This window comes from Dromiciops gliroides, chromosome 2 (assembly GCF_019393635.1).
Source record: "Dromiciops gliroides isolate mDroGli1 chromosome 2, mDroGli1.pri, whole genome shotgun sequence".
In the NCBI taxonomy this organism is placed as follows: domain Eukaryota; kingdom Metazoa; phylum Chordata; class Mammalia; order Microbiotheria; family Microbiotheriidae; genus Dromiciops; species Dromiciops gliroides.
The window spans coordinates 115348336-115370160 of NC_057862.1; the positions used below are offsets into that span (position 1 = coordinate 115348336).

A 21825-nucleotide genomic window follows, 5' to 3' on the forward strand; every position below is an offset into this window, starting at 1 on the left:
TAGCTATTTAAACTTTTGGGCTTTAGTATCTTTTCTTTTCTTTTTTTTTTTTTTTCGGAGCAATGAGGGTTAAATGATTTGCCCAGGACCACACAGCTAGTAAGTGTCAAGTGTCTGAGGCCGGACCTGAACTCAGGTCCTCCTGAATCCAGCGTCAGTGCCTTATCCACTGCACCACCTAGCTGCCCCGGGCTTTAGTATCTTAAAACTGTACCAAGACTTTTGGGACACCCTGTGACTGGAGCCTTGTGCTACTGGAGAGTACAGTTCTCCATCTGAATAGGCATTGATGTCATCACTTTGTTTCAGCATGTCTCTAAACATTGCCCCAAGTCATTAACACAGGTGTCCAATCCAGGACCCCATAAAACATTGAAGTCAGTGCTACTGTGGAACTAGTGGCCAAGCAAGTAGACTAAGGTCAGGGAGACCCAGTGTCAATGGGATAGGGCAGAGAAGGGAAGAGGTGGTCTGATGTCTATGCCAAGAGCAGTTCAGCCAACTGGGAGAATTGAAGGCAAAATTGTGGACAACATTGCCCATTAGTACATTCAGCAATCCCAGAAGCTTTCCTGGAGTCAAGGCACTCAAGAACATGGGTCACTTGCTTCCCCACCCTTAGGTGTCTCAATCCTTTGTACTTACACTCTGTTAAATATGTTAATGGGAGATTATGAATAGCTATATCAATATTGGCAGACATAGATACACACATGTGTAAATATGTATTTGTATGTATACATGTGCTATGCATGTGTGTTATATATATGCATGGATGTGTGTGTGTTAAGGCTGCAGAGGAATATAGCAATCTATATCTAAATAGGCTTATTTCAGTCTAAGTGTATGTGTATATGTATATACATAAATATGCTGGGCTTCCGCTGAGGCAGTGCTGCTCCTCTGGCCCTAGGTTCATTCCTTTACATAGCACTCTCCCTGATTCCCTCTTCTTTCTTCCCTTCTGCTTACAACTGGTAGCGTTAAATAGGCTAGTTCTCCAGAGGAGAGGAAATAGAGAAAATAAACATCTTTTCCATTCTTAGGATTTGCTATGAATATACTAAGCATCTCTCTCTCTCTCTCTTTTTTTTTTTTTTTTGGCGGGGCAATTGGGGTTAAGTGACTTGTCCAGGGTCACACAGTTAGTAAGTGTTAAGTGTCTGAGGCCGGATTTGAACTCAGGTCCTCCTGAATCCAGGGCTGGTGGTCTATCTACTGTGCCACCAAGCTGCCCCCTTTAGCACCTCTTTTTCTCTCTGTCTCTGTCTCTCTCTGTCCCCCCCCCCATCCGTGTATATGTATACACATATATGTATTTATACACCTGTATATGTGTATAGGTATATATACAGACAATACATACTCACATACATACATATACTTAGGATTTATAAGGTGTTTTCTATATATTCTATCATTTGACCTCACAGTCACCTGCATAGTTATGGAAAGACAGAATTAGCATGCATCAATGTGTTGCTGTCTGCATGACTGATTGAAGGGGGTAACCGTATTGATGGGAATGCAGAGCCATAGAAGTAGTGTATGATTCCATTTTACTGATGAGAAAACTGAGGCTTAAGAAGATCAGTTGTGAAGGGTACAGCCTCAGAACTTGAACCCTATTCTAATGTTTCTGGTGCCTGTGGTCTTTGTACTTCCTATACCACAGTTGCATCTGTCTGAGATATGATCAGTCAGGTCTCCTTTCCCTCGAGCATTCTGCCTCTTTGACAGCAGCCATTGCCCTGGGAGACTGTCGTTGATGGGTGGTAACTGAAAACAACCAGCCATAAAGTGGAAGTGAGGGTGGCAAACAGATGGGGTTCTTTGGCAGAGACACTGGAATTTGGCAGTAAGAAGGTCACAGTTTCAGAAGTGACTTTAGGATTGATAGCTGGGTTTCCTAGGGACTTAAGGAAGATGAAAGACAAGGAAGCAGCAGTCAGCACCTGATAGGTCTCTTTTTTTGGTTTTAAATCAATTTATTATTTATTTTTAGCATTTATTCATTTTAAATTTTGAGTTCTGTATTGTCTCCCTCCTGTCCCTCTGCCACTCATTGAGAAGGCAAGCAGTGTGATATCAGTTATACATATTAAATCATATAAAACATTTTCATGTTAGCCATGTTGCCAAAAAAAGCAAGAAAAACAAAATGAAAAAATTAAGCTTCAAAGTACACTCATACTTTATCAGTTTTCTTTCTGGAGGTTGATAGCATTTTCATCACGTGTCCTTTGGAATTATCTTGGATCATTGCATTGATCAGAATAGCTAAGTTTTTCACAGTTGATCATTGTTTCAGCATTGCTGTTACTGTGTACAATGTTTTCCTGGTTCTGCTCATTCTTCTCAAGTTTTTTTTTTTTTTTTAAGCCATCCTGTTTGTCATTTCTTATAGCACAACAGTATTTCATCACAATCATATGCCACTACTTGTTCAGCCATTCCCCAATTGATAGGTATCCCCTCAATTTCCAATTCTTTGCCACTTCAAAAAGAGCTGCTATAAATATTTTTGTACAAATAGATCCTTTTCTTTTTTCTTAGATCATTTTGGGATATAGACCTAGTAGTAGTATTGGTGGGTCAAAGGGTATACAGTTTTATAGTAGCCTTTTGGGGCTAGTTCAAAATTGTTCTCCAGAATGATAGGACCAATTCACAATTCTACCAACAGTGCATTAGTTTCCCAACATTTGTCATTTTCCTTTTCTCTCATGTTAGCCAGTCTGATAGGTGTGAGGTGTACCTCAAAGTTGTTTTTTGCATTTTTCTAATCAGTAGTGATTTAAAGCATTTTTTTGTTTGGTTTGGTTTGTTTTTTTTGTAGGGCAATGGGGGTTAAGTGACTTGCCCAGGGTCACACAACTAGTAAGTGTCAAGTGTCTGAGGCTGGATTTGAACCAGGTACTCCTGAATTCAGGGCCGGTGCTTTATCCACTGCGCCACCTAGCCGCCCCCTGATTTAAAGCATTTTTTATGTGGTTATAGATAGCTATGATTTTTTTCTTCTGAAAACTGCCTGTTCATATCCTTTATGATAGGTCACATTTTCAAGAAATTTGGGAGTTAAACCAGGAAAGGAATAGGATAATAAATGGAAGGACCACAGCAGAGTTGAGTCCTTTTTTTCTCCAAGACAAGAGAAATAATACGAATAATACTATTTTGGGGGAGGGGGGAGGCAGGGCAATGAGGGTTAAGTGACTTGCCCAGGGTCACACAGCTAGCAAGTGTCAAGTGTCTGAGGCCAGAGGTTTTTTAGGGGTGGAGCCAAGATGTCAGGGAGAAGCCAGGAAGTTATTTGACCATTCCCGTGTTCCTCTCAAAAACAACATTAAATCAAGCCTCTAAACAGATTCTGGAACTACAGAATCTACAAAAAGACAGAGAGACACAATCCTCCTACTTGAGGTAATTTAGAAGACTTCAGGAAAGGTCTGTCTCAACCAGGTGAAAGGGGAGGGTGGCTCAACACAGCTGCAGCTCAACACAGCTGAGAGTGGAGCAGCTAAGAGCAGTAAGAAGCTTGCAACAATGACCCCTGTGCCCCAGGATACAGTATGAGTAAGAAACAAAAAAGGACCCTTACCATTGACAGCTTCTATGGTGAAAGGGAAGACCAAAACTCAAATTCAGATGAGTTTGCCAAAATGCCTACAAATGAAGACTCAAATGGGAAGATGATCTTGTTTCAAGACTAAAAAGACTTCTTTGAAGAGCTCAAAAAAGGCTTTTAAAAATCAAATGAGAAAGGTAGAAGAAAAAATGGAAAAAAATGAGTTACACTGGAAAAAGAAGCACAAAAATTGACTGAGGAAAACAATTCCTTAAAAATACAATTGGCCAAATGGGAGAAAAAAATGGTCAAATGGAAAAAGAGGTGCAAAAGCTTACTGAGGAAAATAATGCCTTAAAAAAAGTGTCTGAGGCCAGATTTCAACTCAGGTCCTCCTGACTCCAGGGACGGTGCTTTATCCTCTGTACTACCTAGCTGCCCCCAAATAATACTTTTTAAAAGGATGGATACTTAATGAGATTTCCTTCACTTATATATAATCATGGCTTATGAAAAATATTTCACTTCCAGAGGCAACATGGTGTAGTAGAAAGATTGCTGGACTGGAAATCAGGAGAGCCTTCAGCACTTAATAATTGTGTGGCCGTGAACGAATCATTTAAGTTCTTTGAGCCTTAGTTTTGCCATCTGTAAGATGGGGCTAATAATACATGCAGCTTCTACCCTCGATGTGTTCTTATTAAAATCAGTTGGAAGTGTGTTTGCAAACCGTACAACATTGTGCTTATGTCAGCTTTTATTATTATACCAGAAAAATGAGACATTTCTGCACTAATGATCATAATCTTTTAAAAACATAGTCTATGTTGCAAACTCTCTCTACATGTAACTGGAAAATAATAAAATACTGTTATGGAAAAACAAAACAAAACAAAAAGTCTAACCCACTAAACCGTTCTTTGGAGGAAAATAATTTTTTCTGGTCATTATTTTTTGTTGTTCTTTTTCCTCACATGGGCCAGCAGATATTCAAAGTTCCTATCTTAGTTTCTGAGTGATTTATGGCCCCAAGATTTGCTTCACTTAAGGTCTTTAGATGATACCTGTCTTACTAAGCATAGAATTCATTGTTAATTGAGAATCCAAAGTGAGTATGTTTAATTTTATGGTCTTAATTGAATAAAGTTTTATTTCTCTATTCCTAATTTTTAAAATGTGTGGCTTAAATGTTTTCTATTTTTTTCTTTTAAAAGAAAACTAACTAAAGTTGGTTGACTTTGGTTGGCCTCAGCTAATTATTTTCCTTTTTGGGTCAGTGCCCCTTAATGGAAAAACGATTGATTCCTCACCCTTGCCTAAGTAGATAGCTAGAGATCTCTCCACACATAACTTGTATCCTTTCAAACCAAAAACATTATAGAAACGAGAGATGGTGATGAGAAAAGATCCAGAAATGTCATTTTTTACTCTGTCCCTTCACCTCATGTACTGGTTGCCATTTCAGACTCTAGGTAAGGAATAAAGATACAAAATAGTCAATGAAAAAAGACAAGTATTATGACAAGTGGAATAAGGGAATGACCAGAGCAGGGGTAAATGAGAAACAGTCTCAAATTTCTTTTCACTTGATTTTGCATAGTGGTATTTTTGATGTATGTGTCACTTGGTGGGATTTTTAAGGAAGAGTGATAAATGATCTATAAAATTTCGAACCATTTTATCTTTCTGATAGAGAGGCAGAATTCAGCCCAAACTAAGCCAGTCATAAGACCAAATTGGATCCTTATGTTCTAAAACCAACAAAGACCCAGTTTTCCAGAATATGATTAGGGTAAATGGAGAATTACATGACGTTTTCATCCTATGTTCCCAGGAGTGGAATGAATCATGAGTATCTTTGGAAGGCAGAGTCAAACATGTTCAGGGTCTACCTGATCATTGGGTTAGCATTTATTTACATGCCATCTATTTTGAGGTAGCTGCCTAACACATGCAGAGGTAGATGGTGAATATTTTGCAGAATATTAACACTTTGATGGCATTTTCAGCAACATGATGATGAATTCATCAGTGTCTCAGTTATCCAGACATATGGCACCCTTAAACCTAAAGATTTAGCAGCCATCAGAGCTCTGACAAAAACTCTGCTCAACCACTTACTTCTGACAATAGATCATAAGGAATCAAGAGATCTTTATGTAAGCTGTCAGAAAGCCTTTATCTTCTCCATATATACTGAGAAGGGTTGTTTTGCTGACCAGGAGAAAAGGTTGTTCTCTCCTCTTTTCTATAAAAGGCATGGGAAATTCAGGCAGGAAAAGGAAACAGAATTGACAAGAGGGTAGGGAGCTTGTTGAAGGAGGAAGAGATGGGCAAAGAGAAGTCGCTGTGTTAGGAGCAGCGAAGAGTAGAAGTAGCCACTGGGGTGGCAAAATGCAGGCTCAAACTGCAGAAGAAAGCCCGTTATGAAGAAACCAAGTGGTACAGCTTCACAGCTAGCTGGTGGGGGCAGTGAGCCACATAGGTTTTAGCAACCCCTGTAGGCATCATTGTCTTATACCAGAGTCATATCAGTTGTTGGTACTCTCTAGATCATGGGAGTTCCTACAAATAGCACTGTGTCATGTGCAGGGATGGGGCAGGGGTTGTGTTGGGGGGAACTGAATAAAAGGGAGAAGTCAAGATCTCTACATTTTAGCAATCAGGTAATGCCATGTTTATGGCTTACCAACCGGTGTTAATTTAGATTATAAATGGAGAAAGTGAATTCATCAGCACAAGAGTTAATGCTTCATTTTCAGGCTTGTTATGACATTAAAGATACAGTTTTTAGTGTTGCTTGGGCTTGGAGTTATGTAAAAATCACACATTCATGAGAGCTTGGAGAAAAAGGGAGAGGTGGGGCGGGTTATGTGCACATGAGTATCATTTTTTTTTCTGCTGAAGAATTTCTAGCTATTGGAGCTGTAAGGACTTACCCAAATAACCTAGTAAAGAGTTCTGAAATGGGGTCATTTCATTCCTTTGTCCTACCCCATTTATAGCTACTATACCTGTAGCTATATCTTGCCATGCGGTATACTCCCAGCAATAAATTTAGTGCAAATGAGATTGAAAAGTAGATAAAAATCAACTGGGAAGCCCCATGACTTCTTTTAGTGGTACATAAAAATGTATACTGATGTTAGAGGGACTGCAAGCTAGATACGGAATTAGGAGATCTCTAGGTTCAAATTCTGGCTCCTACACTTCAACTATTCCTGTAAGCCTGGACAATCAGCTTAACCTCTCTGAGACGCTGTTTCCTATTTGGTAAAATGGGAATGACATTTCTTAGGCTACCTATGGGGATGATACTTCTTAAACTACCTACCTCATAGGGTTTTTGAAGGAAAAGTGCTAAGTAAACAAACTTTAAAACACTTTAAAAAATCATTATCACCATCATCACTGTAATGACTGGAATGACGCCACCTGCTGGAGACTTACTGTCGAAAAGTTCCGCCATGAAAGGAAGGTCTTTGAGGGCAAGAACGTGCATCTTTTCTTTGGCGTCAAGAAGTGACGTTTGCTAGTGGGAGGAAGAAGGAAGAGCCTGGTGCTCTGACTCGCTCTCTTTCCTGAGGACTCCGGCAGAGAAGGGAGCTAGAAATGTGCTCTCCCTTTAATAGATAGATGAATCTAGGCCTTTTCTTCTCTCTTCACCAAATTCATATTCTCCTTAATAAATGCTTAAAAGTCTAACTCTTGCTAAAGCTTATAATTTATTGGTGACCACTCATTAGATATTTTAGACAGTTTAGCTAGAATTTTAGCCCTTAACATCACCATCACCACCATTATTATTACTGTCCTGCCCAAGAGGCTATGTAGCTGTATATTCTTCATGCTACCTTTTACAAGAAGCCAAGTGACCATAATTCTGACACTGGGGACTTGCTTAAGTCTTAGATTGATCCTTAAGTTTTAGATCGATTCCTGAATTCCTTACCCTTTCAATCTTTTGTCCTTTCCCACTTATTATATCAGCATGTATAGTAGTTATTAGAACTTGTATTCATATATTGAGATGTAACCTATTTAAATTAGTTTAAATGTATTTTGAGTTCAGGGGCATGTAAAATATGATTCAAAAAAGATTTCCTTTGAAAGAAATGTTAAATGGGGAGGAATCCTGGTATAGCTTATGGAGAGCCTGCCCTTGAGTCAGAAAGACCTGGGGGCTTTGGCACAAACTGCCTTCGGGATTGGGTGGCCACTTAAACTCCTGAATGCCTCACAGGCAGTTCTCTCAGACTGTGAGTCACAGAGTAAGTGCTGATTTGCATGGGTAGAGGGACATCCCCCATGGGGAGTCACTGAAATCACAACTCTATCTTCCCCCCAAATAAGAACAACAATAATGTCAACAAAACACTTAAGTGCAAAGTTTCCTCATCAGGAAAAGGAGGCAGTATTTGTGTCATGGACAAAAGAACACTAGATTTCGAATCTGGACTTCACAACATCTTAAAAGTGAAAACTTGGGGCAGCTAGGTGGTGCAGTGGATAAAGCGCTGGCCCTGGAGTCAGGAGTACCTGAGTTCAAATCCAGCCTCAGACACTTAACACTTACTAGCTGTGTGACCCTGGGCAAGTCACTTAACCCCAGTTGCCTCACTTAAAAAAAAAAAGTGAAAACTTGAAATGAATTTAACTGAAGAATTATTTTCTTTTGTCATCAATAACATTTCGGACTTAATATTCTGTAACTTCAGCAAAAGTTGTTTTTCTTTGTCCTTCTCACTTCTAAGCAATCCATTAAGATATTTCTTTAATGAAAGTGCCTTTTTCTTTGTGCATGACTCTTGTTCATTTTTTTAACTTTGGCATGCTTAACTGATATATTTCTTGGAACTCATTGGTTCTGTTTGGTAAACAACCCTTCACCCTTTTATGGTCAGTGCTATGATCGGCCTTGTATAGATTCTGAACCCTTCTACTTTCCAAAGTGTGTTAACTATGACTCTGCCTTTAGTTCCTGTATTTTATTAAATCTCTTTTTTTTGAGAATAAATTCTGAAATTAGAATTGTAGGAGACACCCAGTATATATTCCTTTCTCAGTAAATAAACATATAATGGTATAACATATTAATGGTAATACAATGTATTTCTTTTCCAATGTATTATCTTTTTTCCCCAAAGAGCTCTCATTAAGGGATGTGGCCTGTAGTCAGAACAATATTGTATTTGCTTGTTGAAGATAGTCTCACATCTTTGCTTTTCCTTTTCAAGTCATCATTTGAATCTTTCCTTCAGATCCATCTATCCATAAACAGCAACACTTGTTACATGTCTTAGTATCTTTTTCCGTGTTCTTTACAACTTCATGTGATGTTGTAAATCTACAATGTTCTCAATGGATTTGCAGAATTAATGGGAGAAAATATATGCAAATGTAGCTCAGTGAGGAAGGGAGCGTCACAGAACTGCGAAAGGAAGAGTGGAGTAAGTGCACTTGTTTCCCTAAATGTGTTGGGGGCTCTGGGTGTTAAATTCAGGTTCTGCTAGAATGGAAAAGAGAAGCCTGTGATGAGTGTGTGTGCTTTGCTGCTCAAATGATCAGTGCATCCTTAAGCCTCTCCTATACTTTCAGTAACGCCATCAGGGCTAGTGAAGAAGAATTAAGAGGACAAAGTAGGGGAGTTGAAGGAGCAATGATGGGTACTGGGAAATTTACATTCTGGGAGGGCACTTGGCACCTTTTAAATTTCACTACCAGACCCAGCCATTCATGATGGATCTTTTATGAAATTGGAAGGTTTTGTAGTCAAATCCTGGTGTTTTCAGAGGCACAAATGATGACTTGCCTTAGGTTGAAGAGCTTCTTAGTGCCAGAGCTTGGGTACAAAGAACTCAGATTGCCTAACTCCTGATTCACAGTCAAGGGCTCTTTCTAGATGGGGCTGCCTCCTCATGGCTTCCACAGTAGTTACATCAGAATCACAGAAGTGCAAGGATTCTTTTCTCTCTGATTGATTGACTAAAAGATCTCTTTTACATTGTATACTTTTTTTCTCAATGACACATAAAATATTTTTCTTCTCTGCATGAAATCAGCACCTTGCCTTAAATGTCCCCATGAAATTGGCACTTTGCCTTGTAATACTGCATGAGATTAGCACAATAATTACATCTCTGGTTTTTGTCATGCAGCTCGTTTGTATGTGCTAAAACCAACAGGTTAGTTTTATACGTCATTTGATAGCACATTTAAGTATCTTTGCTTCTATTTTGGCAAGCTCACATGTGAAAAGATTCAGAGACAAATCTGGCTTTGCTTTGTCATGAGTAACATTTTGATGTGATTGTTGTGTAAAGCATAATCTTTTATAGAAACAAAATTTCCTTAAACTTATTTCAGTAAATACATTACCTGTAAAGGATATTTTGTCTTAAAAAATCAAATTCTAAACTGCCTTTTTGAGTAAAAAAACCAAACAAAACATTTTTGTGGCTGAACTCCATTGTATTTACTAGTTTGTTAAATAGAAATATTGATAGTTGATTGCATATAATGTTAAAAGAATTTTTAATGAAAAGGTTTGACATTTATATAATTTATGAGCTTTATAATTTTGGTCTTTTATAGGAAAATGCATTTAGTGTTCTTTCTTATATGGAAATATATCTCATTTGGGGTTCAAATGAAACATATGGTACTGATTTAAAGTAATAGCTTTTATATATGTGTGAAATTTGGATCTCTCTGTGGCTTTTACATAATTGCAAGATGGCAAACAAGTGTTAAAACACTGCAGAAATGCCTCAATATTGCAGTAATGTGAGGGGTTGGGTATTTTTAGTTTTTGTAATTATAAGATTGCTCTGATTTGTATATTTTAATTTTAGATCAGTGATGGATAATCAATTGCTATTTAGATAGAATATTAAGCCCATGATTGATATTCTGTCCAGAATGTCTATTAGAGAAATATATAATCTAAATAGAATCTTGCCTGCTATGTAGTATATTTTCTTGACCCTCCAATGTTTAATCACATATGAGATGATTCGCTGGTTTTTGGAGGATGCATTTATTGTGTTATTAACAATATTTTCATTTGTTCATTGCTTGTTTCTACAGCCATAATTCACCTTTCACCTTTTCTAAGAAATAATCTGATTCTGGAGACTCTGAACTTAAGCTGCCAGACACTAGCTCATGCTTAACAATTATAGGGCTGGGGTTCTGGATTTAAAAAGTTTACCTCCACTGTTCAACTGTCAATCAGTTCTTGGCTGCTCTGCCTGACTTTCAAGGTCTTTCATAATTTACTCATCTAACTTTTGTTCCTACTACTCCCCAACAAAGATCTGACAATACCAAGAACACCTTATGCTTTTTTCTCTTCTCAAGAAAGTGTTCAGCCAGTGGTTTCTGAACCTCTAGCTGTTCTTAATACATTCATGTTTATAGAGTAAATACTTCATTTGGCTCATAGAAAGACCTCTTTTCTGTGAGTACTTGTGTCCATTTTTCCTTCTGGTGTTCTCTTCCCCCTCCTTCCTTTGTATTTTCTCTAGTGAGAAGGTACTGTGAACACTTCAATGATTTCCTCTACCCTTGTTGCCATTATGTCCTACCCCAGCTCCCTCTCAGTCTACTGTTGGATTTGGAAGGGATCTCATAAATCTTTCTAAAATTAATTTTTCACTGAATATTTCCCAATTACATGTAAAACTTTTTTTAAACAATAATTTTTTAAACTTTTGAGTTCCAAATTCTCTCCCTCCCTCTGGTTCCTCCCCCCTCCTTGAGAAAGCAAGCACTTGATTTCGATTATACATTTGAGGTCATGCAAAACATGTCAGTATTAGCCATGTAAAAGAAAACACGGAAAAAATAATAAAATTAAAATTTTAAAAATATGCTTCCACCTATATTCAGAATTTATTAGTTTTCTCTCTCTGGAGATGGATAGCATTTATCCTTTGGAATTGTCATAGATCATTGTTTTGATCATAGTAGCTAAGGCTATTATCACAGTTGATCATTTTTACTGTATTGCTGCTGTGTACTCTGTTCTTTTGGTTCTGCTCATTTTACTTTGTATCAGAGCATATATATCTTCTCAGGTTTTTCTTAAACCTTCCTGTTTGTCATCATGATCATATGCCACAATTTGTTCAGCCATTCCCCCGTTGATGGGCATCCACTCAATTTCCAAATCTTTGCCACCACAAAAAGAGCTGCTATAAATATTTTTATACAAATACATAGATCCTTTTCTTTGATCTCTTTGGGATACAGACCTAGAAGTGCTATTGCTGGGTCAGAGGGTATACACAGTTTTATTGCCTTTTAGGCATAGTTCCAGATGGTTTTTCATGTGAGAAATAGTTATTAATAATTGATATCTTGGGGACCCTCTGATCTTTCCTTCTTCCTTAGTCCTTTCTCCTCCCCCACTGCAAGGTCTAGTTAGTTCATCAGAGTCAAACCCAACCCAAGCTTATAAAAGAATCTTTAGTGGAGACAGATCCTTTTGTATAGATAGCTGAAGGACTGATGAGATTAAATTACACTTAGGCGGAAACTATTTTTTATGTGGGGGCCATATTCCTTCTCTGATGTCAAAAATTGAAGAGACATGCATCACGTATCCCCAGGTGTCATTTTAATATAACTCACCTCCAATCATGTCAGCCAATTAATTAATTAATAATTAGTTGTTGCTAATCAATTAGATTTGATAGCTATGTGATAGACCACCTACAGTTGGAAAGGTATATGAACTGAGGCCCTATTGCCATTGCCATTAGGGATCTTTGGTCTGAAAGAGATGGCCAGTAGACCTCCTTTTCTTAATAACCTGCTGGCCTATTAATAAAAATGATTAAATTACCAGAAACTATTTCATATTTTTAACTGTCACATCAAGAATGGTTGGACTAGTTCATGACTCTACCAACAGTGCATTAGTGTCCCATTTTTTTCCACATCCCTTCCAGCATTTGTCATTTTTCTTTTCTATCATGTTAGCCAATTTGATAGGTACAAATTTGCATCTCAGAGTTGTTGTAATTTACATTTCTCTAATCAGTAGTAATTTAGAACATATTTTCATGTGACTATTCATAGCTTTGATTTCTTCTTCAGAAAACTGCCTGTTCATACCCTTTACCGTTTATCAATTGGGGAATGGCTCCTATTTTTATAAATTTGGCTCAGTTCCTTTTATATTTGAGAAATTAAACCTTTATCAGAGAAACTTATTGCAAAAATTTTTTCCCATTCTGCTTTCCTTCTATTTTGGCTGCATTAGTTTTACTTCTGCAAAAGCCTTTTGATTTCATGTAATCAAAAGTAGCTATTTCTCATATTCTCCTTTCTTATTTGGTCATAAACTCTTCTCTTATCCATAGATCTGACTGGTACATTTTTCCATTTCATATCTTCTAGTCAAAGTTCTAGTGGGCTAGTGGGAATTCCCCTTCCCCTTCCTCATTAATCAGTTTTGTGATTTCCAGCTGAAAGCCCTCTTTGCAGTCCACTCAATACTGCTTCTGTCCACCTTCATTGTTTAGTTTCACTTGTTAGACCCTTATTCTTTTCCTTAATTCTTTGCCTTATCTAAATCTTGGTTTTCTTGATATGCTCCCATCCATGGTGCACTCATTTTCCCTTACTATTCCCTTGAATTGTTGGGAAAGTAACATGCCTTCTAGTAAAACATTAATCCATAAAAAGCCTTATTCCCATCTACCACCATCAGGGACCCACTTCCATGTTCTTTGATGATTTTATTGTGAATTTCTTTTGTGCCACTTTAATGCTGTCTTCCTCAGAGACTTCGCCATTTGTGTTGAATACCCGTATGACACCTTCATCTTATAGTTCTTTGTCTTTGACTCTTCTAACTATATTTCATAACAACCATGAACAAGCCTCTCCATACCCTCAATCTCAGCATTATGTTGAATTGATCTGTTGCTAAGCTCATGAATTTGGTTCTCTCCCTCATTTACCACAGACTTCTTACCAATTACTTAGTCACACTGCACCCAGTTAATTGTTAAACTTCTGGCCGAAAGATTTTCTGTACAACCTGAACTACAAGCTCAGATACGTCATTGCTTTCCATATTAAAATTCTAGACTCACTTTGCCCATTGACTTCCTTCTGTTCCCACTGCCACATCATCCCACTCTACTTTCTACTTGCTCCCCTCCCATATTCTGGTCAAAGACCAGAGAGAGCCAATGAATTGTGTTGCTAAACCCACTGCATATTTATCCTACCAGCTTTTGTTATTCGGCAGTCTTTTTAAAGCATTTTACCACATTGCTCAAAATGGCGCAGTTCTTAATTCTCTAAGGCTCCCCAGTGCTACTCTATCCTGTCTCCTTTCAGGTGATGATATTTAATGAGAAGGTGAAGACTAGATTTTATCCTATATTAAATCTGAAAATGCCTCTCACTTAACCCATCCTTTAAAGATTTCTGCCTTTTTCAGAGGAAGAGTTACCCTTCTTTCCCAAGGCTAACATCTATCCTGATTATAGCTAATCTTTAGTGGAGCTATGTAAATCCACCTTTTGACATCAAGTTACAGCTGTTTAATTTATATGGTTAGGTAAGCTTTGAAAGAAAATTTCCCTTGGGAGGGAAAATACAACAGATACAAAAATACATGTGCATTTGGTACCCCTTTAAGTTCTACTAGCCCTACTACCCCTCATTTTTACTTTATACTGAAAAACTGGTATTCTCTCAGTTTATACTTACAGTTTTCTTTGGAATGGCAGTAAAACTTTATCATCTTCTAATGTCATTTCAAGTCCAGCCATCTGTCTGCTGGTTCACCTCTGGAGCTGTATGTAGGTTGAGGGCTGATCTCACCTTAATGGTGGTAATTAGGCCTAACTGTCTTAGCTGTGACTATTTAGACAACTGAGGGAGTAGAGCACCCTCCTTTTTTTTCCTCCAAAGTAATTGCACTCCCGTTTTTCTTAGTTAAAACGGGGAGAAACTAGCAATATCTTAGTTCACTGATTTTTAAGTCACAGTCAGGAAGTGGTCCTTTTCTAATTTGCTCCTTCTGCATCTCACAGTATTTGTCTGGCATAGACTAACTATATTTGAAGACTCCCCTTCCTTTCTGCACCTTGTGCCCTGTCAAGGTTTATTACCAAACAATAGGGATTTTTGGTAAGCTCTGTAGCTAGGAAACCTAAAGGTGTTCGTATCAAGGCTGTGCATTTTTGCTACCAAAAAGACAACCAAGACCCATTACTGAAATAAATCTCTTTCCGTGTTTATCATAATAAAGTGGTGCATGAATGGGAGAGAGAGTCTAACAGAGTGTTAATTACACTAATTACTCCTAATTGGAGGCCTGGGATTAAGATCTGACTTGGCTACTTTCTGAGCCTCAGTTTCCTCATTTCTAAAGTGAGGGGGGTCAGACTAGCAACCTTAAGGTAATTTCCAGCTCTTACTTTCTATGCTTTATATAATTAAAGCAGAATGGAAACAAATATAGTTTAATATAACTGGTACATAATGGGCACTTAATAAATGTTTATTGGATTAGGTTGAAATTTGCCCAGGGCAGCATAGCTAGCTGGGTAGTTATTGGTAGTAGAAATGCTGGGGAGCCTATGTATTGTAGTTCCTAGTCTGGTGCTTTATCCACTGTATTGTCCTTTTAAAAATATTGTTTTCCCTATGGAAATTCATGTACTTACACATTAGCATGCATACTACACAAATCTAGTCTTTGTTTACATGCATCCTAAAATATTTGGTCAGTTTAGAGTTTTAAAAAACAGGCAGTAGAAAAATTCAGTCAGAATGCTCATTCAACATACATTTATTTATTTTTTTTTTTGTAATTTTATTTTTTTGCTGGGCAATTGGGGTTAAGTGACTTGCCCAGGGTCATACAGCTAGTAAGTGTTAAGTGTCTGAGGCCAGATTTGAACTCAGGTCCTCCTGAATCCAGGGCCAGTGCTCTATCCACTGCGCCACCTAGCTGCCCCAACATACATTTATTAAGAGCCTTTTAAAGGGTTTGGTATCCATGATATATAAAAAATTAACAAATATGTATGACTAATAGCCATTCCCCAATAAATAAATGATCAAAGGATACGAACAGACAGTTCTCAAAAGGAGAATTACAAAGTATTCACAACTACATACAAAGATATTCCAAATCACTAATAATAAAAGAAATGCAAATCAAAACAATCCTAAGGTTTCATCTCACATCCTGCAATTTGCCAAATATGACAGAAAATGTCAAGTCAGTGTTGGAGGGGTTGTGGAATAATAGGCACATTGTTTGAAGAACTATGAAATGGTATGACCATTTTTGAAAATAATATGGAGTTATGTAAGTAATGATAAAAAATTTACATCAATACATAATAAATAGAATGTCTATGCCTTTTGACCTAGAAACTCTATTACTGGGCTTATACCTCAAGGAAGTCATTGATAAGAAGGAGGTTTCTATATACCCTTAAGTATAGCACCATTTTTGTGATAGCAATCAGTTAACGGTTATTAAGTGCCTATTATGTGCTAGGACTCAAATTCTTGGGGAGCTGAATATTCCAACAGGATTGTTACACATGGTTTTTATATTTTAAACTCTTGGTATAAAACTATAATTCAGATGAGTAGTAGGCCAACTACTAGACCTTCGTGAGCAGATTTGAGAGCCTAGTTACCACATATAATATTGTTCCTATGGCAAAATGTGTTTTGGATTCCATTTAACCAACTTATAAAAACATTTTGGGGGCAGCTAGGGTGAGCAGTGGATAAAGTACCAGCCCTGGATTCAGGAGGACCTGAGTTCAAATCCGGCCTCAGACACTTGACACTTACTAGCTGTGTGACCCTAGGCAAGTCATTTAACCCTCATTGCACCCCTCCCCCCAAAGAGTATATGTATATGTGTGTATATGTATATGATGTATGTATGTATGTAAAAAACATTTATAAAGGTGTTGACAATTTTGGAACAACTAAAATTTTAAATTTTCCCAAGTTCAAACAATTTTTTTTTTTTTGGTCATTATCAAAGGAAAAATCCTTCTAGCACAGTTTTGTGAAAATCAAAAAATAGGATGATACATACTTAAAATATTGGTGAAAGCCTCAATTTGATCCAAGTGATGCTTTTTTTGATGATAGAGTATTTATTATTCTTTTCTATTGTATGTATGCCAGAACTTTGGAAGCAGGTAGTAGGTGGATATCTCCCTCCAGTGCCTGATTTAGACAGATTGCCATAGTTTCAGCTTTTAGCTTCTCCCTGATAGAGGGTAAGAAAGTTGTATGTTTCAGTCTTTTAAATATTCAAGCCCCTAGGTAACCCCAAATACAGTAGTATATTATAAGATAATTGTTAGTTTTCTTCACATTTCATGTTTAAATATGTTGTTTTCTGTAGTCAAATTGCTGTGTTTTACAGTTTTCTAAAGCTACAGTTTATTGCTATGTAGTAGTAATACACAGGAGAGCAAACAAGGGGAAATTGATACCTTGCTGTTCATATAAAAATAAGGTTTTGTGAAGTATGTTCACCAAGTTTATGTTGCAATTAGGTTTAACATAATATGTGCTCTAGTGTCTTATAGACTCCGGTGGTGTTTCTAGTCTCCTGGAGAATTTTGGAAACTCTTTTCCAAAATAACTAATTATTCTTGCTATCAAGTTGTCTAACAGCCTCACTGATGGGAGAACAGAGAGGAAACTACCCTGGGTTAAGTGTGGCAGTGGCAGAGAAGTTGAGAGTGTTTGGGAGTGTAACCAAAGGGGCAATGTCTTCAGGTTAGGACTTCTGGAGCCATGAGACCTCTTCCAATTCTTTGAGACCCTATGGACCATGGAGGATGGATTAGAGTGGGGAGAAACTGAGAAAGGCAGGACTCCCCCCTCTAGCCCACCCAAAGTAGGCTATGGAGGCATAAGGTAATGAGGGCCTGCACTAGAGTGGTAACAGTGTCAGAGGAGAGAAGGGGGCATATTTGAGAAATGTTGCAAGGGTGAAATTAGTAGGCCTTGGCAATAGTTTGGATGTGGGAGATGAGAGATAGCAAGGAATGCAGAATGTCTCCTAGGTTGTGAGCCTGAGGGACTGGAAGGATGGTGTTGCTCTCCACAGTAATAGAAAAGGTCTATGTATGTGGAGATTTAGGGAGAATGATGATGAGTTCTATTTTGGACATGCTCAATTTAAGGTGTCTATTGGACATCCAGTTCAAGATGTCTGAAAGGCATTTGCAGATAGGAGATTGGAAGTCAGCAGAGAGATTGGGGCTGGATAGCTAGATTTGAGAATCATCAGCATGGAGATGGTGATTCAATCCCTGGGAGCTGATGAGATCACCAAGTGAAGTGGTATAAAGGGAGAAGAGAAAAAGGTCTAGAGGAACAACTGTGGTTAGAGAGCAAGATCTGGAGGAGGATCTGGGAAAGGAGACAGAAGTGGTCACCTGGATGGGAGGAAAGCCAGGAGAGAGTGGGGTCCTAGAAACCTGGAGAGGAGAGAGTATCGGGGAGGGGAGAGTAATCAATAGGGTCAAATGCTGCAGAGAAGTCAAGGAGAATAAGGACCGAGAAAAGGCAACTAAGAAATCATTAATAACTCTGCAAAAAGCAGTTTCTGTGAAATGATACGGCAGGAAGCCAGATTGTAAGGAGTTAAGAAGAGAGAAAGTGGAGGCACCTATTGTGCACAGGCTTTTTGAGGAGTTTAGGTACAAATGGCAGAAGAGATATAGGATGACTGTTGTTTGTTCCTCATTCATGAATAGGACCATGATGTCAGGAGGAGATGTCTGACTTGCACTGAATTAGATTTAAGTGAGGGAGGGCTATGCAAGGTCACCAGCCTCACTTTCTCCTCCAGAGCCAACTGGGTCTAGTGGTGAGATATAGATTAAGACAACTGGGCATGGCTCCAGATACTTTGAGGCAGTTGGGGTTAAGTGACTTGCCCAGGGTCACACAGCTAATAAGTGTCAAGTGTCTGAGGGTGGATTTGAACTCAGACCTTCCTGACTCTAGGGTCACTACTCTATCCACTGTGCCACTTAGCAGCACTATAGTATGATAGTTAGCAGGGAAGGATCAAGTGAGGATTTTTTTCAAGATAGAAGAGAATCCCTTTGTACCTTCCTTCCATACTTTCACATTCCCTTTTGCATTATAGTTATTTGTGTTCTTGTCTGATCTCTCTTCCTAAATTTTAAGCTCTGTGAGGTGCCATATTTTATTTTTCTTTTTATTCCTTTTTGAATCTAGAACAGAGACCTCTACATATTAGTCACTCAATAAATATTTGTTTAATTGAATTGTTAGCTTATGGTGATAATTTCAGTTTGCCCTTTGAGTTCTTTGACCCCTCATCTTGGCTTCACCTCCCCTTATATTCACATACGCGATACAACTGACCATGATGGTTTTTCTTTTTTTCTTTCTGTCCTTAATTTTTTTTCTTTTGATGGATGGGGAGATATGAAAACCAAGTAACTTATGCTAAGATTATTTCTCAGCAGATTGTTGATGATAATAATAGCAATAGCTTATATTTATCTAGCCCTTTAATGATTATACAAACTGCTTTCCTTACAACAAATGTGTGAGGTAGGTAGGTTGCCTAACTATTATTATCCTCATTTTATAGATGATGGTGGCTTGTAAAGTCACACAGTGGCTACTGTCAGTGCCACCAAGACTCTGGATTCCAATTCTAGGGTTCCTTCCAGCAAATCACAGTACCTACTATAGATTCCTGAGTCCTCTGGAAGGTTCTTAGTCCTCCATGAAGGCTCTTCTTGGGCCCTCAGAAACTTACTTACCTTGTCTTGGATCAGGAGCCAGAGAAAGTGCCATTGCACCACCACGGCACCACCATGGTACCATCCAGGACTTCATGGATCTGGGAGTCAAGTAACTACTACATAAAATTCCAGGCACCTACAGGGACCAAAATGCCTTGTAAAAAGCTTTGAGATGGCTTAAGAAGTCTATGTCCTTCAGCTTCTGCTGGGGTAAAATAAACTTGCTGGTAGATAACTAGGTTTTAGCCCTACCTCACCATGCTATACTAAACAATCGTTTCTTTGACTGAATTTATGAGAAATCTCACGTTGTTTCCAAATGTTAACAATTTTGTAATGTTATGCAGGCCTCTAACTGCAGAAGAAATTGCCCAAAGGCGGGAGTTTGCGAGACGAAGGCATGCCGAAAAGCTGGCTGCTGCTCAGGGACAAGGGCCATTGGAACCAACCCTTGTTGGAAATGCAGCTGAAATCTGTCCAAAGAAAGAAGAGATCAAAAGTATTATTGTCATTGTCATTGTATTACTCTATATTTAAGAGGATTTGTGGGGTTAACCATTTTTTTCCCTTAATTTGAAAAGCCTTATTTGAAAATAAAGCAGCCCTTACATCCGACCTCTACTAAAAATGTATTCTGATGCCTCATCTTGGTCATGGAGATGGCCCTGGGCTCCTGAAGGCCGTGTCAGCAGGGCACAAGATTTGTCACATTGTATCCAGTGAGAATGGTTTTGAGCACTTTTCTAGTGAGAGACTTTTATTTCTGGCCATGCCACCCATCAGCTTCACTAAGTTCAGAGAGACATATCATCAGAAGGCCGATAGCCTGGTGCGTTTTTCCAGCCATAACAATCCAGAAAGAACATCTACTGAGGCACAGAGGGTTTGCAATCCATGTTCCATGGAGGAAATATCTTTACCGATGAGATGACAGGTTCTTAAAATATTGCAATGCATTTCACAGTTTTAAAATAGTCTCATATGCACTGTCTCACTTAATGCTGACAGTCCTTGGTGAATATTGTCCTCATCTTAGAGATTAGGAAACTGAGGCTTCAAAAGGGCAGATGACTTTGTTAAATCACACAATTAGTATGAGTGGTGGAGCCAGGACTCCAATTTCAGTGGCCTTTCCAGAAACTTCCCGACTCTCTTCATTTATGTATGACTCCACTAGTTGTTTAAAAAGTGAAATGCACAGTCTTGAGTCGTGGGGTGTTGCTAATGGGCTGTCAACACCATGCAAAGATAGGATTTGTTACATCAGTTTAAAAGCATGTGCTTCTGCTTGAATGTGGTGTGGGATTTTTGGCCCTCCCCAAACTTAGATCATCCTTTGTCTCTTATTCTTGTTAGGCTCTATCCATCCCGTTGCTTTTTTTCCTAAATATTCTCTCTTTTCCTTGACATTTCTTCCCTGATGATTGTTCAAAATGTGTAAAGTTACTATTTCCCTTTGCTCTTCTCTCGCCTTTCCTTGAAAAATAAAACTAATATTTTATACCTGTTTTTCCTTTAATCAGATGAAGAGCAGCTGACTAGTCCAGTTGAGAATATCACCTTAAAACCTGTGATGCAGGAAGCAGAAGACAAGGATTCTTTCATTGCTTTTGCTCGGGTGTTTAGTGGTGTGGCTCGAAGAGGACAGAAAATTTTTGTCTTAGGACCCAAATATGATCCTGCTGAATTTTTGCAAAGGGTAAGAATTGGAGCTAAACTTTTATCCTGTTGTGTGGTCCTTCTTCTTTCCAAATGTATTCAATTGGTTTTGGATCTTCTAAGAGTTGAAATACGTATTGTTCTTTAAAAGTTAACCTTGAATTTGGAAATGTGTACCATCATCAGAGACGGGGTCCAGGACACATGGGTCTCCACTCCAAATCAAAACCAAATTTCTTCTATAACTGATTCAGATTTGGTATGTGTAGCTTAGTCCTGTTAGAACAAAACCAAATCATCACATGTTAGACAGTTGTGCAATTTTGCATTTAAATCTAAGGCACTTGAATGCTGAGCTGTAGATTTTTTGCAGAATAGGTCAGTTGCACTTTAGAGGAACAATAGAGGAAAACTACCTATTGAGCAAATTAACAGCAAAACCAATTGTTACTCTGGGACTGGGAGATGTGGCAAAGTGTAGAAAAACACTCTGGTGTACTGGGACTGATACAGCCCAAAGCAGGCAATGTGGGGCAACAGCAAGACAACTGACAATGGTTGCATAGCTTGGATGTTCAGTTAGATGGGACTCTATAACTGGATGGACACTGTGGGAACTGAGAACAACGGAAGGAAAGAAAAACACAAAATGATTGTACTTCTGAAAACTAACCTGTATGTCTTGTTTGCAGCCACATAGGCAATGTAAGGGGCATACTTTACCCAACTCATGCCCAGACGGGAGTGTGGAAGAGACAGAAATAGTCAGTGTCAGATAACTGATGCTGA

At 38.3% G+C, this 21825-nt stretch overlaps 1 protein-coding gene across 1 annotated transcript in view; it reads left to right on the forward strand.

The window, feature by feature from the left end:
* Nucleotides 1-21825, forward strand: part of EFL1 (elongation factor like GTPase 1) — a 222222-nt gene that overhangs the window by 61039 nt on the left and 139358 nt on the right. Inside the window, exons 13-14 of the mRNA XM_043980170.1 lie at nucleotides 19725-19876; nucleotides 20901-21076. Coding sequence (XP_043836105.1) covers nucleotides 19725-19876; nucleotides 20901-21076 — 328 coding nt within the window. The remainder of the gene's footprint in view (nucleotides 1-19724; nucleotides 19877-20900; nucleotides 21077-21825) is intronic.